At 41.2% G+C, this 17,928-nt stretch overlaps 1 protein-coding gene across 7 annotated transcripts in view; it reads left to right on the forward strand.

The window, feature by feature from the left end:
- LOC119882063 (deleted in malignant brain tumors 1 protein-like) overlaps positions 1-17,928 on the forward strand; it is a 227,202-nt gene that overhangs the window by 165,461 nt on the left and 43,813 nt on the right. Inside the window, exon 8 of one of the 7 annotated variants that reach the window (XM_038692111.1) lies at positions 1,721-2,014. The exons of the other annotated variants lie outside the window; for them this stretch is intronic. Coding sequence (XP_038548039.1) covers positions 1,721-2,014 — 294 coding nt within the window. The remainder of the gene's footprint in view (positions 1-1,720; positions 2,015-17,928) is intronic. 7 annotated transcript variants of the gene reach the window in all.

The raw sequence follows: 17,928 nt of genomic DNA on the forward strand, positions 1-17,928 counted from the left end.
TTTAGTGTGCGCCAAAGGAAAATCCTCAGCACCAAAATGAGCAAGCATAACATAAACTTAAATACAACGTCTTGTCTGTCAGTAGTCACCTGTCCTTTCATCCACAGCCACTGTATTTTACACATGCAGGAGGTGCTGGATTTATAAACCAGCTGCTGTGTTGGTTTGACTGACTCCGCTAAGAAGCTTGCGTTAATGACTTCTTGTTATTTATCACAAGATAAAAGCCGTTTGTGCTTGAAGTGTGTCTGTATTCACCGGTACTGTCACTTTTACATTTTACTCTTTGGCATACTGGTACTGGTTCTCTCCTCTGCCCTCTCTAAATCAGTTTCTCTGGGCACTACGTGACGCTCACCTGTTCCTGTTCTCGCCTGCTGATCTCCGCAGGGAGATCGGAAGCCGTGTGTATAGTGGCTCGTCTAAGTAACTTTTCGTTAACCAACCAATCACAGCCTGGAGGAGGCAAGGCATTAAAAAAAGATTTAGGCTCTACAGCAAACTTTAGAAATGTTTAACTCGTCGTTCTGTATGCACAGTTTTTATTTCTGGCAAGTTAATTTGCATAAACGAATGAGAGACTAACCATCATGTTGAGCATTTTTCTTGCACAATAATTTAGTGACTGAAAACAACCCACAGAAACTGCTGTTTTGTCCAACTGAAATTAATATTAGGCTATTAATGGAAAGGTATAGTAGCTTGTACTATTATCTGAAATTATAATGAATACACAAACATTAGCACTAATCAAACCTTAACCACAGTGGTGTAGGCTAATTTCAGAAAATGGTTTTATTTGTGAAACAGCTAAATCTCTAATAATAAACTATCTGTAGGCAGATTATCCAAATAAATAGTAACCTATAAATATAGTATTACACTAACATTATACTTTGTATTTAATGTATATATGTATGGAAACCAGGAAACAGCAGTAACTTACTGAAGGCAACCAGAGGGGACCAAAAATAAACATGTTCTCACTCCTGACTCGTCACATATTGACGCTTGGTCAAGGCCCTTTGGCGTCGCCTTTTAACGACCTGGGTAGCCCTTATGCGTCATTAATTGACCTTTAGGGCTCCACGGTCAAGTAAGCAATGCCTAGCAACAACAAATATGCCTCTTCCGGTAAAGTTAGCAACAATAAATATGCAACGTCCGGTCAGACTTTCAAAGTAAAATGCTAGCATTTCGAAACATTGCCATTTTTAAACAGCGCATTATTAAAGTTGGGAAACTTAGTACTTGGTTGGGTTTAGGCAACAAAACTACTTGGTTAAGATTAGGAAAAGATCATGGTTTGGGTGAAAATAATTACATACGTCAGTTAACTCGTAAGTTAACTAACGTCACGTCAATTTACGTAACTTACATAAAGAACATATTTAATGTTGACTTTTTGTTTTGATGAGGGACACCAACCTCGGTCTCCTGGTTCAAAGTCCAGGTTCTGGCCTCCATCCACCCCAACCACCACCTTACTCAGTCTTTTCTGTTAAATATCATATACCTGCCTTTACCGTCAAAAAACGATGCTACAGGGCTTTCCCCAGTGCGTCACAAACTGACGACTATGGGTTGCAAAAAAATGAATTTCCAAAAACAGTGAACTATTCCTTCACAATAAAAGAAAATTTAGCAAACTATAAAAGCAGAAAAATGTTGACCTCAAAGTCAGTCCATTTATTGCTCTAATATTGTGTTGTTTTTTCAGTAAGTCTTCCAAAGCCCAGCAGCTCCATGGATCCTGCTGGTGAGGTTACCTGGAGTCAGGACGTCAGCATCACTTGTTTGATCTCAACTCAGCATTTAGGTGGAACATTCATCCTGCAGCAGACCTCAGGCTCATTCAGAAAGACCCAAACATCAAGTACCAACTCTGCTACCTTCATTATACCTAAAGTGAACTTTGATAACGAAGGATCGTACCAGTGTCAGTATCAGACAAGTGTTTCAAGACGAGACTTCAGCTCCCCTTTAAGTGACTCTGTCAGACTCTCTGTTACTGGTAAGGAAATGAATCTGTTTCATTCACTTGTTTAAAGAAATAGTTCAACATTTTGGGAAATAAACTCATTGATTTTCATGTTCATAGCTGTCCTTTAAATATGAAGCCACAGCCAGCAGCTAGTTAGCATAGCTTAGCATAAAGACTGGAAACCAGGAAACAGCAGTAACTTACTGAAGGCAACCAGAGGGGACCAAAAATAAACATGTTCTCACTCCTGACTCGTCACATATTGACGCTTGGTCAAGGCCCTTTGGCGTCGCCTTTTAACGACCTGGGTAGCCCTTATGCGTCATTAATTGACCTTTAGGGCTCCACGGTCAAGTAAGCAATGCCTAGCAACAACAAATATGCCTCTTCCGGTAAAGTTAGCAACAATAAATATGTAACGTCCGGTCAGACTTTAAAAATAAAATGCTAGCATTTCGAAACATTGCCATTTTTAAACAGCGCATTATTAAAGTTGGGAAACTTAGTACTTGGTTGGGTTTAGGCAACAAAACTACTTGGTTAAGATTAGGAAAAGATCATGGTTTGGGTGAAAATAATTACATACGTCAGTTAACTCGTAAGTTAACTAACGTCACGTCAATTTACGTAACTTACATAAAGAACATATTTAATGTTGACTTTTTGTTTTGATGAGGGACACCAACCTCGGTCTCCTGGTTCAAAGTCCAGGTTCTGGCCTCCATCCACCCCAACCACCACCTTACTCAGTCTTTTCTGTTAAATATCATATACCTACCTTTACCGTCAAAAAACGATGCTACAGGGCTTTCCCCAGTGCGTCACAAACTGACGACTATGGGTTGCAAAAAAATGAATTTCCAAAAACAGTGAACTATTCCTTCACAATAAAAGAAAATTTAGCAAACTATAAAAGCAGAAAAATGTTGACCTCAAAGTCAGTCCATTTATTGCTCTAATATTGTGTTGTTTTTTCAGTAAGTCTTCCAAAGCCCAGCAGCTCCATGGATCCTTCTGGTGAGGTTACCTGGGGTCAGGACGTCAGCATCACTTGTTTGATCTCAACTCAGCATTTAGGTGGAACATTCATCCTGCAGCAGACCTCAGGCTCATTCAGAAAGACTCAAACATCAAGTACCAACTCTGCTACCTTCATTATACCTAAAGTGAACTTGGATAACGAAGGATCGTACCAGTGTCAGTATCAGACAAGTGTTTCAAGACGAGACTTCAGCTCCCCTTTAAGTGACTCTGTCAGACTCTCTGTTACTGGTAAGACAAATAAATTCATAAAGTAAATACAACAAAACAGAAAAGAGTACAGTAATATAGCGCGACCATTAAATCTAGCTCGAAAGCTCATCCATCTGGTGGCAGCAGCTACAATTGAGGACATTGAGGTCATGTCCTCTGTGTTGTTACCAGGATATTTAATCACCAGTTTACATTCTACAATTACACTCCCATAATTACAGCCAAAAAGAAGACACAAAAACAGAGTAAGATAGATTCCATATTTACTGAGGACAGAAACAGGCAAGGGTCAACACCAGAAAGACAAAGTCAAAAAGAGAAAGTCAAACCGAGGGGGGCAGGCAGAGAATCATCTGTCCCAGGACAAGGGTTTGCCAGGCAAAGTCAGGGAGGCAGAAACCAAGGCTGAAAAGCCATAAGTCCATAATAATTGAACTTACATCATGAAATGGATCATAAGATCCGCATGGCGCTACGTTGGCTACATGGAACAGGCCGCAAAGTCAAAAGTCAAAACAGGTGACTTATAGGGATACTATGCGATTCTGAGATTCTGAATGAACGTGCATATCCATGGTCCGTGGTCGTATTCTACTGAAATATAGTAGAATCCAAAGCGTCTGCTGTCTGAGAGCACGTTAGCCTCAATGAGAGGGCATGTTTTAGCAGAACTGTAGAAGGTGTGACAACAAGCCGGTCAATATTTGAATATGTATTGAAACAAAATACTTTTCTAAGCCTGTCTAAGACGGTGTCTAGTTTATTTATCGGTAGGATTATCGAGAGGAACTTAAATAGTTACAATTAGTGAACAAACATCCTCAAACAAACAACATGTAAGCACACAAACGCAGCGATCAATTCAATTTTATTTATATAGCGCCAAATCAACAACACAACAACAGTTATCTTGTGGTGTCGAACAATAATGCTGCGATGATGTGTTGAGAAGAAATCCGCTTGACACTGTTCTTGATCATAAAAGTTTATTACATCAAGGAATTCAGCATCAATTACAAGCTCTGCAGCAGCTTGGAGAGTGACCCAGCCCGATGGCCACTCTGTCTCTCTGTACATCAAACACAGCTTATATAGGACATGTTTAGGTATCTGCTAAATACCATATAAGGGTCCCTTCATAAACACTAATCTCTACTCCCCCTAACACTGGGTCAGAGGTCAAATTCCTTAGGAGGGTTCACTCTTTACACACCCATCAATCATTACTCCCCCTTAAGAGTTCACTGAGCCTCTATCCAGCTGCTAGAGTGTTATTTTAAACTGTAATGGTCAAATGAAACATATGTTATACACCACAATCTCACAGAGCTTTTCATAAAAGAGCAGGTCTACTCTCTATAACTAGAGTATCATCTGCATAACAATGAAAGTTTATGGAATATTTCCCGATAATATTGTGTAGCAGACCTAATAATTAATAAATTTATGAGAATTGATACCCAATTATGTATTCATAATTGAAGATTCATAAAATCAAAATTTTCCTCGTTTCAGGGCACCACCGGAGTTGTTATAATCCTAGAGTCTCTGGACCTCTAGGTAGTTTTGAATAATTATACAATTATCACTAGTGATAAGTTAGTTAATAATCGCTCAATTATCTTAAATCAGTCAGTCAGTCAGTCTCATATCTAAAGGGTCAATTCTCTTGGCAGGAACTAGAAATAGGCAACACACACAGCTCTTGATTATATTACAGTGAATTTATTCTCTAACTAAGGTGATAGAAAGATGGTTGGATACAAGGAACATAAACATTTGCTGAACAATGAGCCTGGAGGTTCGGTTGTGGGAAGCATTTGACTCATACGGCATAGAAGAGCTAATGAAAGTAAACTACTGCTATAGTTTAGGAGTTAAAATGGGCATCTGATCACAGAACGCGTGTTAAGTCTTACTGCTTGTCGACAGCCTGCTTTTGGCCTGTTGCACGGGTCCCACGCTAGCTGCCCGATCCTGGCTTTTTGCTAGGGATTCTCCGGGGTTCTCCGTGTCTGATTGAAAACGCCTCCTCCGTCTGGCAATTCGGCTGTTTTCAGGTTTCCTTCGTTGTAGCTGGCGAGACCACGTGGCTTGGTCTGACCTTGGTGAAGTTGGCTCGACGAAAAAGGCTTAAAATGGAACTTGGTCGTTCCTGAATTAGTCCAGTGTAACTTAACGAACTGATAACTTTAACAAACAAAAGAAATAAAGAAAATAAAACAAACTGAAGGCAGATCGATGTCGCGGCACTTCAGGTGTGTAGCTTCAGGCGAACAAAGGGCCTGTTTGTTTCGCTGGCCGAGTCTGGGCGTTGCCTGGCGAGGCACGCTGCTCGTGCCGAAACGTCCAGAGAGCAGAGCAGAGTGGAAGAGCCAACAGCAAAGAGAAGAGAGCGAAGCGAGGTCGCGTGTCGCTCTTTTGTTGCCTGGGGCGTGGTTCCCCAGGGGGCGTCTCAGGTTTCCCAAGGGACTTCCTTTCTAAACTTAATGTCTAAAAAGAAATCTATTTGCGCGTATTATAATCAAATATTTTCAAGACAGATTTGACAAGACAGACAAGATAGTAATACTGAAGCTGTCGTTTATGTGAAACAGCAAAGCTAACTTTACTCACCTGTCCAGCAAACATAGCATCGGTTTTCATTCCTTTCAAATCTTATACATTTATCCAGCATTTAAACCCCTCACAGATGTTAACACAGGTCTTCCCCACACCTGGTCATATAAATTGTTTCACAGTTCCTCAGACCTTTCCCTCTTTGGCTGTTTCTCAGTCTTCTTCACAGATCAAGTTAAGCTAATGAGTCCAGCATGTTCGAATGTACCGCTGTTTGTTTACATTCTCTCTCCCACTGTTTCGAGCGCGCAACCTCCACCTGCTGCTTGCTCTGAGCAGCTTTGTTTGTGCTCAGTTTACAGACCCGGGGCTGTGTAGGAAAACCAAATTTTATTCAGAGCACACGTGTCAGGGACGTGCGTGATTGAGCAGGTTGGTGGACCCAATTGCAGGACACAGAGCGGAGTAGATACAGTTCAAAAACGTTTATTGTGGCAAACAAATGGCGAGCACACTTACTGGCAGAGTGGTTGAGATACACCCAAAGAATAAACAATCCAAATGAAACAGGTAATCCAAACGGGTTCAGATCCAAGACAGATATGGCAGAGACGAGACAAGAACAAAGCTACACATGACAGGCTACTACAATGACCAGACAAAGACTGAGGGAAACAAGCAAGCATATTTATACACACAGGGTTAACGAGCTGGGCAGGAGCAAAACAGGGGACAGACATGAGGGACTAATCAAGCACACAGAGACACAGACAGGGAGAGTGATCACCGGGGAAACAAAAAGCAGGCAGAAGGATTACTGGGGGGAAACAAGCAGAAGCAAATCAAGATGCAGAAACATAAACAAACATCAGAAGTCAAAAACTAAAACAGGACAGACAGGCAAACCGAATAACAAACTAAATAACGAGAACAGACTAAAGCAGAATAATCAACAGAATAATGAAACTAAACAGATCAGAACCAGACAACCAAACTCCCAACAAGACACACAGACAGGATCATGACAACAGTGTCTTGGATAAGAATCGCAAAGTATCCCTTTAATAGTAAAAACAGTAAACAATATGCATTGATTGACAATAGCACAGAAGTGTTTTTCCACACAATTTATCCTGTGAGAGGCAGACGGAGGAAAACGGAAGCTTATGAGGTACAACAGAGGTAATGTGGTGATTGGGCAGTTTCTGGTACCGTAGAGCATTCTTTAAAAACAGCATTTACACCATCATGGTGGGAAATTTGAAAAAATACAGTTAAATTTGAACAATAAATGTGTTTTTTGTTGTGTGATCAAACATTTCTGTGGTGTGTTTTTGCTGGAAACATTTGGACTCTCTTTGTCCTTTTCTACCCAGTGAGACTGCAGCCGCCCAGCATCTCCCTGACGTCTCCTAACAGAGGTTCAGAGGCCACCAGGGGGGACAGCTTTGTCTTCACCTGCTCCACTTCCTCCCACTATCCCACTGGTGTTTTCTTCCTCATCTTCTCTGGCTCCAACATCACTGACCCCAAGCCAGCAGTCAACCACTCAGCCTCCTTTAACTTCCCTGCTGCTGAGTACGAACACCAGGGCAACTACAGCTGTGTGTATGAAGTCACATGGTCTACACGGAAATACACTTCTCCCATGGCTGCACCAGTTAGTGTCCTCATCAAAAGTAAGTAGAATGGAGAATTTAAACTAACTGTTGCTATATTTTATGAACAATGCCTCCAGACAAAACAAATCACGTTTCTATAAGCACGCTGTGGTGCTGCATCCATCCATCGTCTATACCTGCTTATCCATGCAGAGTTGCAGGGAGCCTATCCCAGCTGACACTGGGTGAGAGGCGGGGTACACACTGGACAAGTCGCCAGTTTATCACAGGAAACATAAAGAAAAACAGCCATTCACACACACTCACACCTCTAGGGGCAATTTAGAGTCACCAATGAATCTATGCATGTCTTTGGACTGTGGGAGAACATGCCCACACAGAAAGGTCTGGGATGACCAAGGTCGACCACCTTCTTGCTGTGAGGCGACAGTGCTAGCCACTGCACCACCGTGCCACCCTGCTGTGGTGCTACAGTGTTAGATAAGACATAAGATAAGATTAAACAAAAGACAAGCAAAGCCACCCACACATACCAATGCAGTGTGTCCATTACATTTGTATCTCATTTGACAAGAAAAACTAGAAAAAATACTATGACTGATGTTTTGGTCCACCTTTTCATGTGTAAAGATGCAAACATGGACAAAACCAAGTTTCACAGAATATTACAGTAACAACTGTCAACAGCTATCTTACAAAACTGATCTCAGCTTACAAATTATTCATGGATGATAGAACTATTCATTTTGCATCAACTTGTATAAACGAATTAAGAAATAAACTTCAATCGGAATTAGAACTAGAAGTTAACTGGATTTGTGAACATAGACTTGTCTTAAATGTAGCAAAAACCAAATTGTTGTTCAAGTCTAGACATGCATCTAATGGCGTTCTCTATCGTGTCGAGACTCCACCGTTACATATTCCATATGTACGAGGATGATTGCCTGAGGTCAGGTATGTGGAAACTTCTTTAAGACACACCAGCTTGCCTGGCCACGCCCCATAGTTCACCTATAAAGCACCTATGCTTGAAATCATTGATTGTTTGATCTCCACCTGAGCTAGGGTATGTGCGTGAAGACAATCTCTATTACAAAGAAAAACCAAAGACAAGTGTGTGGGTTATAGTAGAGTCCGAGCTAACAGAGAAAGAACATCTTACCTGTTGTAGTTTGTGAGCCTCTTTGGATTGCTGTTTCTCTTGTTCCAAAACAATTACCTGTCTCCGGGAGACTGTTGACTGCCAGGTCCGCCAGGAAAGCAGCCTCCCGGTTGTGGAGCTGTGTGTCCCCTCTTTCCAGCGTATTGCTCACGTTCTCGAGAGCTGACGCGCCCGGTCGGGTCCGTGCTGAGCGCATACATCAAGTGGGCTAAAAGACGAGAAAGACACTTCTGTTTTCCTGACGAACCGGCATCTCCACGCTGCCTCGGGTGAAGCCCGGAAGACGAAACATGCCAACTCCAGCGAGCGTATTGCCGGTGTTATGCAGAATTCTGCCTGCCTGCCGAGAATAGAATGCACCTCGCAACCACTTGAAAACTCATCTACCCACAAATCCTTTCATTTCTCATTTCTAGCGGCGGACTGGCACAATAATTCAGGGCGGCAATTGACTCGACCCCAGGCCATTTTTTTCACACAAACCTCCAAACTGCAAATTTTTGTGGACTAACCCTATTTGCTGATGTAACAGGTACCAAACCAGGTACAGTCTTTTTCATGTTCATCTACTGACTTTTGGGACTGATCATTAAAGCAGCCTATGTGAACTGTTTTCATGGTATTCTAAGGCTACGGGTGCACCCTCAAAAATCCAGAGAAACCCTGGGTAAGCTACACTAATAGCACATACAAATGTACTCCGATAGCCAACAAAAAAACACTTGCTTAGCCTACAATGTTCAGTCACCAGTGTCCATAAAGCAAACAGCACAAAAATAAACATCTATCTTTCAGTAATTTCTAACATTTTCCACAGGCCTGTTCAGTAAAGAAAATACTGCTGCAGAGATTTAGTAGCACACAGAAGCTGTTGCCATGGTTACAGTGGTGATTCCTCTGTTTGTTCACACAACAATGACACCCCCCGGGTTCAAAAGAAGATGCAGGAGGAGGGTCACTCCCTGTCTGAAAAGGCTTTATACACACAAACAATAAAATATGTGGCCAGCTGCATGGAAGCTCTTAACACCGGAGCTTCATAACGGAGCCTACCTGCTACCAAGTCCATTTATACCAAGTTTACATGACCACGGACTCACTCCAAAAGTCCTCTGTCTGCGTTGCGGCTTCCAAAGCGGATCGCAGCCATTCTAGTCTGTGTTCACACCAGATGCGCTGCACTGCGTCCCAGAAGAGTGTCTCCACTCCGCTACAGAGATAATACGCAGCCAGTGTATTTTTGTGCTGCTTCTGTCAATGGGCTTTGAAGACTGTTTTCTCCCATTTGGTGGACGTGTCACATGTGTTACCCAAACAGCTGTGACAAATTTGTAAACACAACCATGTTAAAAAGGCAGGAAAATGCAGTACGCTTGCGTACACAACAGTGTTCGAGGTATCGCCGTTTATGTTGAAAAAAACGTTTTGCTACGTTTTGTCAGCGCTGCACTCATCCCCTATGAACCCGACAGGATGTCAGACATAAAACGGGAGAGAATCCGGGGCATTTTCAAAATAAAATACCCCATTAGTTTCCCAATCGCATATCAACAATAAACACAGTTAAAACAGACAGAAACAGAAGAAGAAGAAGCAGCTGACTCATCTATGAAGCCTCATAGTAATCTACCGATCAATTATATTCCAACACAAACAGTCTTGTTACGTTGTCAAAGGTCCAGGCGATCCAATCCAGTAAAAATATTTAGTCCAAAACACATTATTCCAACAATAAATCCCCAGGGACTGCTGCCGCCTCGTTTCATATTTGCCAGCAGATGTGGCTCGTATGTCGTTAAGTAAGAATGATTTGAATGTAAACAACTACGATAGCTTGTATTAAAATTACCCACTGAACTCTGACCTTTCGAGTGACACCAAATCTGTCAAAAATAGCTAACGAGAGCCCACGTCGTAAGGTAGGGCCAGCCCCTATTATTTCGTGGGTAGGCCGAGCCAATTATAAGCAACTGTGCCGATGACGGGCACTTCATGTAGCAAAGAAAATTCTGAAAATAACGAAACCCAGCTTTAAATAGGACGTTGATGATCTACCAGCAAAAAAACACTTCTGCGTCAAGCTACCAGCTAATAAGGAGTGATGCAGCAGCAGTCGTTTGCCGCCAAGGGGCGGTGCTGTTTTAGAAAAAAAACACTTCGAAAAGCCTGGTTAAATTACTGTCTATGAAGATTCTCAGTCATCCAGGTCATAGTTATCCAACGAAGGTTAAAGTCAAGGGCAAATGGACTTGGTTGAAGATACTGGAAGACGTTTCGTCCCTCATCCAAAACTGCAGAACTGAAGAAGTCCTTTGGATGAGGGACGAAACGTCTTCCAGTATCTTCAACCAAGTCCAGTTTCCCTTGACTTCATTGGATGGTGAAACGAGCGATCCTGAACACAAAACAGCTGTTATATGTTCTTAAAAGATGGCGATTATAAAGACAAAGAATCTGGGTGAAAGGATGGATGAGCACACGCAGGTAGCAGGGATTGTCTGAGCTACAGAGAGAGCTGCAGGTGAGTAAAAAGGTGCAGCTCCCTGACACCCAGTTAACTGATTACTGTGAGGTTACAACTCACAGCCCAAAAAGGAGAACAACAAACGCACGTGTGTAAGTTACATTTTCAGCTAAAGGAGATCAAAAGATGCGTATGAGACCAGGAAGACCAGGAAATAAAAACTGAAATTCTGAACTCTTGTCTCATACTCATCTTTTGATCTTGAACCCAAATGTCTTCAGTAAACAACAAAAACAAAGGAATTTGCCTTACTTTTGGAGGGGACTGTATACAGTGCTTGAAGTGGAAAAAATTTCAGGATTAACTGTTTGTTTCTCTCTCCTAGTGCCTATGTTACCACTGGTCTCCTCAGTAGCAGGTGGGGGTCTGCTGCTGTTCCTGCTGGTCTTGGTGGTGGTCTGTCTGGTTGTCGGAAGAAGACGACGAGCCAAGCAGCCTGGAACCCTCTTCCAAACTGAATGTGTGTGCTCACCAGGACACATTCTGTTTTGTTTTTTTATTTTCTCAAAATACACTTCCATCCGATGTTTGTAAAGATTTGATTCCAGGTCTTGACATTAACACCCATGGTGGGTAACACAGTCACTCCCACTAGCCACTTTGGCGTGTAGAAAAATTGTAGTCTTTTCAAAAGGCATCTGAAATAACAAACAAATTGCAATTTGACCCTACGACACTAAAACTCCCATGAGTAGGCTACTACCTGCACATAGTGTTTGCTCATTGTTTCATTCAGGAAGCCTATCTTGACTGACAACACTGTAAACAAGAAGACGCTGTGGAGATCAAACTTGCGTACTGGCTGTCAGACAGAGGGCTGTTTTAGCCTGCTGTTAACCAGCAGCAGTGATGATGTAGTGATCTTTTTGAATAGCAGGAGAGTCCACACAACAGGCATGTCTCATTCTCCTGCAGTGCTGCGCCAAATATGACATCCAGACTTTTGTCAAATGAGTCCCTTAGACCTGCAGACCGTCAGCCTCCCGCCTGGTTTAAACTTGATGGTATGATCTTTGTCAAATGCACAGGAGAACGAGAGAAAGAGAAAAGGCATAGCTGAAACACAAAGGCAGGAGGAAAGGGCCGTTAAATGCTGGTAAATTACAGATTTCTTCAAGATAAAGGGACATGGTGTTTCTACTGGCTACCCTCATGTCACATCATATCACAGCTACCTTTCCAGAGTTAATTCTATTTTTAAAAGTACTCATGCCATGTAGGAAAGGAGGAGATGCGTTTGTATGGGAATAATCTGGTAAATAAAGACCTGTTCAGACTTATCTCCAGTTACTCAGAGCGACCAGAGCTTCATGATGATAAACATAAATCCAGTCAGAGCTCTGAGGAAATGCAAAACAATCCTAAATGCCTAAATGTAGGCCTACATGCAATTTTAATCCTGTTGCCTTAATTGTGGATTTTTTCTTAGACAAAATAATTTATTCTTTGCTCTTTGTTTCAAATGCAGATCATTGCTCTACTCTGTATTACAGTATTTACTGCTGTTAAAAATAAATCGTTTCTGATGCAACACTTTTATGTGTTTATCTTAATAGACTACATGTTTTTTAAAAAAAGGAGCTTTAAACACAACCGTATCAGTGCTAATGATAATATTAGTACATTTTAGCACGCCAATTTAAGCATGCTGTTGTCAACTTTAATCATATAAAACTTTTAAAATTTTCCAACAACAAAAATGTGGCTAGCCACATTGACTAGTGAGCAAAAAAGTTAATGTCAAGCCCTGATTGATTCGGATAATCATAAAACATTTTGTCCTGATGCTTGTGTTTCAGTGTCTGTCAGAGGCAGTAACGATTATGAAGATGACGAGGATGAGGAGGAGGAGGAGGAGGAGAAGGAATGTTGACCCTGTACACACCAATGGGAAACTCAAAGAGGAAGCTGAGAGAAGGGAAGAAGAGGAGAGTGATGATGATCATGATTATGAGGAAGCGGGCCCCGATGCAAATTCTATAAAGGCCACAGTGGTCTGTTTCAGTGTTTAGGACATCAGAGAAGAAGAACAACAACAAGCAGAAGAAGAAGAAGATGTATGTAGATTAAATGTGTTGGGGTCACGAAGGATCAGGTTTGGTTATTGGCTGAATATCAGAGATATTCTAGAAATATTAATAAAATTATTAAAATCAAAATGTATTAATTGTCATTAATCAATTGATTTAATTAAACACCCTGGAATCAGGGACCAATAACCAAATATGAAATCAGTCTAAAAAGGATAATTTCACCTACAAATTGTCAACAATCAAACATTATCATTCAATGATAGGTGAGTTTGAAGAGTGAGTCCGTACACTGGCCATCACAACCAACTGATGTCACAATATTCAATACAATAACCACAAACAACAACTTCTTAAAATTATAACAGAATTTATTCACTATAGCAAATAAACACTATCATCTAAAGTCAAACAATCAAACATACGACAATCAACAAGTGAGAATTGATTGATGTAATAAATTTGAAAATTAATACCAAATTATGAATTTTAGATTTATTCAGAAAATATTAATATCTAACGCTCTCGTTTTGCGGGGCACCACCGGAGATCCAATCCGCCCAGAGTCTCCGGACCTCTGGATATGGTTTTAATAATTATACAATTACTCACAGTGAATTTATTAACTAACTAAAGCGATATAAAAGGGTGGTCAAATACAGGGAAAATAAACAATGGCTGAACAATGAGAATGGAGGTTCGATTGTGGGAAGCATTTGACTCATACGGCAGAGGAGAACTAATGAAAGTAAGCTATGAGTTTAGGAGTTAAAAAGAAAATATTAACATTACGGGACATCTCTGACCACAGAATGCTTTGATTGGTCTTACTGCTTGTCGATGGTCTGCTTTGGCCTGTTGCACGGGTCCCACGCTAGCTGCCCGATCCTGGCTTTTTGCTAGGGATTCTCCGGGGTTCTTCGTGTCTGAAGAAAAACCTCAAGGGTTGGCCGTCCTCCGTCTGGCAATTCGGCTGTTTTCAGGTTTCCTTTGTTGCTGCTGGCGAGACCACGTGGCTTGGTCTGACCTCGGTGAAGTTGGCTCGACGAAAAAGCTTAAAAAGGGAACTTGGTAGTTCCTGAATTAGACCAGTGTAACTTCACGGACTGATAACTTTAACAAAACAAAAGATTGCTGGAATTGAGGTAAAAATCGATGTTGCGGCACTTCGCGTGTGGAGCTTCAAGTGAACAAAGGGCTCATTGCGCTGGCCGAACTCTTAGGGCGTTGCCGGGAGAGGCACGCCGGGCGCGTGCCGAAGCGTCCAGAGAGCAGAGCGGAAGACCAGAGCACGAGGAGAAGAGAGTCGTGTGTCGCTCTTTTGTTGTCTGGGGCGTGGTTCCCCCAAGGGGCGTTTCCGGTTTCCCGAGGGACTGCCTTTCTAAACTTTAATGTCTAAAAAGAAATGAAAATCTATTTGCGCGTATTATAATCAAATATTTTCCACAATCAAACCTCAGTGGTCAAACAGTTGTACCGTTCTAAGTTAAGCATTTGGTAACAGGAAACAATTGTCAAATTATTGGTCATGATAAATGAGTGACATTTATACATTAACGCCATTTCCGACGATGGTATGTAATACTTATTTCGTCCACTTGGGGGAGCTCAGGTTACACGAGGAAAGCTTAGATTAATCCAAAACAACCTTTCCTTAGGAACTGGGAAATATTAGTTATTCAGCCTTAAATTCAAGATGGATAATTAATAGAGTATAGTATGACATTTCTTTATAATAATTTCTAAAGGAATTGTGTGAGAAAGTATTGTGAACAAGCATTGGTTACACATAAGATGAAGGAGTGTCCTTACTCATGCTGAAAAACACTGCAAAAGTAACTTATTTAGATTCTTTTCAGCACTAATATCAACAACACATAGCAACAACATGGTAACATAACTACTCAAATAGAGGCAAACGTAATCAATTAACTAAAAGATTTAATTAAACAGTTAATGCTTGAGTCTTTGGAGACTGCAGTCTTTGTGTTTTTAAAGTTCGGCTGTCCTGGATTATGTCACAAATGGGTGTGACACGGATTATCCCTTTGATGGGGTAATGAAACACAAAGCAATGTCAGTTGCCACGGTTACATATGTGTGTGTGGGGGGGCAGTTTAGGATTTCCTGTCCCCCTTCAAGGAGAGTTCCGATAGGCTGTTTGTAATCCCTGGTTAATTTCCCTTTTGTCAGTTTAACAGTCAGGCACCGTGTTATTAATCAAAAGGTGCCAGTTTTACGATCAACTGCTCATGAACAGCACTAGAGAAAGCAACTTTTCCACCCCCCTTCCGTTGAGGTCTCTTCAGCAGTCTGTTGAAAGTTGATCTTTAACCCCCCTGCTCCTCTCTGGGAAGGGAAAAGAGGAATTTAGAGTAGCTCCAAATTTATTTAACATAAAATGCACAAATCCACACTGTTGTCCCACTACATTAGAGAGAAATGGAAGGTTAGATATAGGTCTATAGTTGGCTAAAACAATTGGATCATGGTTGGGCTTTTTCAGAAGAGGTTTAATTACAGCTACTTTAAAGTACTGTGGTACATAGCCTGTTGATAAAGATAGATTGAACATATCTAGTAGAGAAGTGCTGACTAAGGGTAAAATTTCTTTAAATAGCCTAGCAACCTAAGAGGCAGGTTGATGGTTTAGATGAAGAAATTATTGAAGTTAGTTGGTAAAGATTGAGGGAGGCAAAGCAGTCTGGTAGATCTGGTAGATGGTTTTACAGCCGTTTCTAAGGTTCCTGAGTTTGGCGATAAGTTGGTGCCAGTTAAGGGCAGGTCTTGGTGAATTTTGTTTCTAATAGTTAGAATTTTTTCAGTAAAGAGGCTCATGAAGTTGTAACTACTGAGAGCTATGGGAATACTTGGCTCAATAGAGCTGTGACTCTCTGTCAGCCTGGCTACAGTGCTGAAAAGAAACCTGGGGTTGTTCCTATTTTCCTCTATTAATGTATTAATGACGAGTAGTACGCTGCTCTGGCATTACGGAGGGCCTTCCTGTAAGTTTTAAGACTATCAAATTAAACAAGAATTTTCCAGTTTGGTGGAACGCCAATTCCTCTCAAGTTTCCGCGATATTTGCTTTAATTTGCGAGTTTCAGTATTATACCATGGAGCTAACCGTCTTTGTTTTAGTATTTTCTTTTTTAGAGGGGCTACAGAGTCGTGTCATTTGCAGCGAGCCTGCAGCACTATCAACAAGATGATCGATTTGGGAGGGACTTAAATTAGCATCCTCCGTTATGTTGTGACTTCATAATGAATTTAGAGCTAATGGAATTGCATCCTTAAATTTAGCTACAGCAATATCAGACAGACAACAAATAGAAATTTTGGCCCAATGGTGTGTAGTTCAGCAATACAAACTCAAAAGTAATCAAACAGTGGATAAAAAGGGATTCTGTGGGAACACTGTTAAATGTTTAATTTCACCAGAACAATTATACCAGAACAAGGTCGAGGGTGTGGTTAAAACAGTGAGTAGGTTTATGAACACTCTGAGAGAAGCCAATTGAATCTAAAAGAGAGATGAACGCAGTACTAACGCTGTCATTCTCAACATAGTTACCATTAAGAGTTATGCCAGAAAATGCCAGGGTCAGTGAGAACAGATCAAGTGGCCTGGAAGTGTGCGCAGCTTGGCTTAATTGGCTGAAGGGAATTTGACATAATGTGTAAGCCTGTTGTCATGCTCAGGCGTCACATATACACGCTTTGGAAAAGCCGTGTCTATTGTATGCAAAATGGTGATTTTGCGTGTATATTAGACGCCCCCAGGTACGTGTGTATGAGATGCGTATGTGATGACCCTACAGCTGTGCACAGCCTCCTTTGTGTTGAAACGCTATTGCAAACTGCAGCGTACCATATACACGCAAAATCGCTGTTTTGTATACAATAGACACGGTTTTTCCAAAGCGTGCATATGTGACGCATGAGATGAGATCGTGTTGTGTAATTACTTCTGCGTGCTTCACCTGATACACATTACAAGAGACATCTGTAAATAAGCAAAAATGTTTAATGGGCATTTGTTAGGCAAGGTACAAGTAAACGCTAGAGCACATGCTCTAAATTATACATAGTACAATAGTATGGTGTTTTTTAAGTAATTACATTACACATCACACACACACATATATATTATATTTATTTTTAACAATACCTTGTAGTCTTCCTCAGTGACTTGTTCTTTGTCCATGTCAATAGTCCCCTTTTTGGAATTTGTGCCAATGTAAGGGCTTGAAAACAGCACTTTGGCTCTTAGAACGATTTCGTCCATCTCAGTCAGTGAGCCACAACAGGCAAGAAGCCCAAAAAAATGCAGTGCTTTGGGACACTATAAGGAGAACAGACAATTTATTATATTTTCATTAAATGACCAGATACTAAATATTAAGAAAAAGTAAGAACTTAGCTCACTTCTTCTTACACAGATCTTTGGTATTCTTCATTATGTGACTGAGACATCTATGAAGAATGGGGAGGTCAACTTTTTCTGTGCTGAAACGCTACAGAGGATCTTCTAGATTTACCCAGCAGAATGTCCAAGAAATGGCCTGAAGCGGCACAATGGATCCATCGCAAATAATCATAAGAGGTCTTTTTGATGATGTATTCCCATACATTTTGGTAAGGTCTGTCTCAAATGCCTGTAAGAAATGCAGGACTGATGCTGTTGTGTGGTCACAAGTTAGATTTGTTGCCAGAGGTAGAGGGGATGCACCCTTAGATGGATTTCCAACAACCAACTCATACACATAGAATGGGGCTGAACTTGCACT

The sequence above is a fragment of the Micropterus salmoides genome, unplaced genomic scaffold (assembly GCF_014851395.1).
Source record: "Micropterus salmoides isolate LMB-PRFRI ecotype aquatic unplaced genomic scaffold, ASM1485139v1 Ms_hic_scaffold_10, whole genome shotgun sequence".
NCBI lineage: Eukaryota > Metazoa > Chordata > Actinopteri > Centrarchiformes > Centrarchidae > Micropterus > Micropterus salmoides.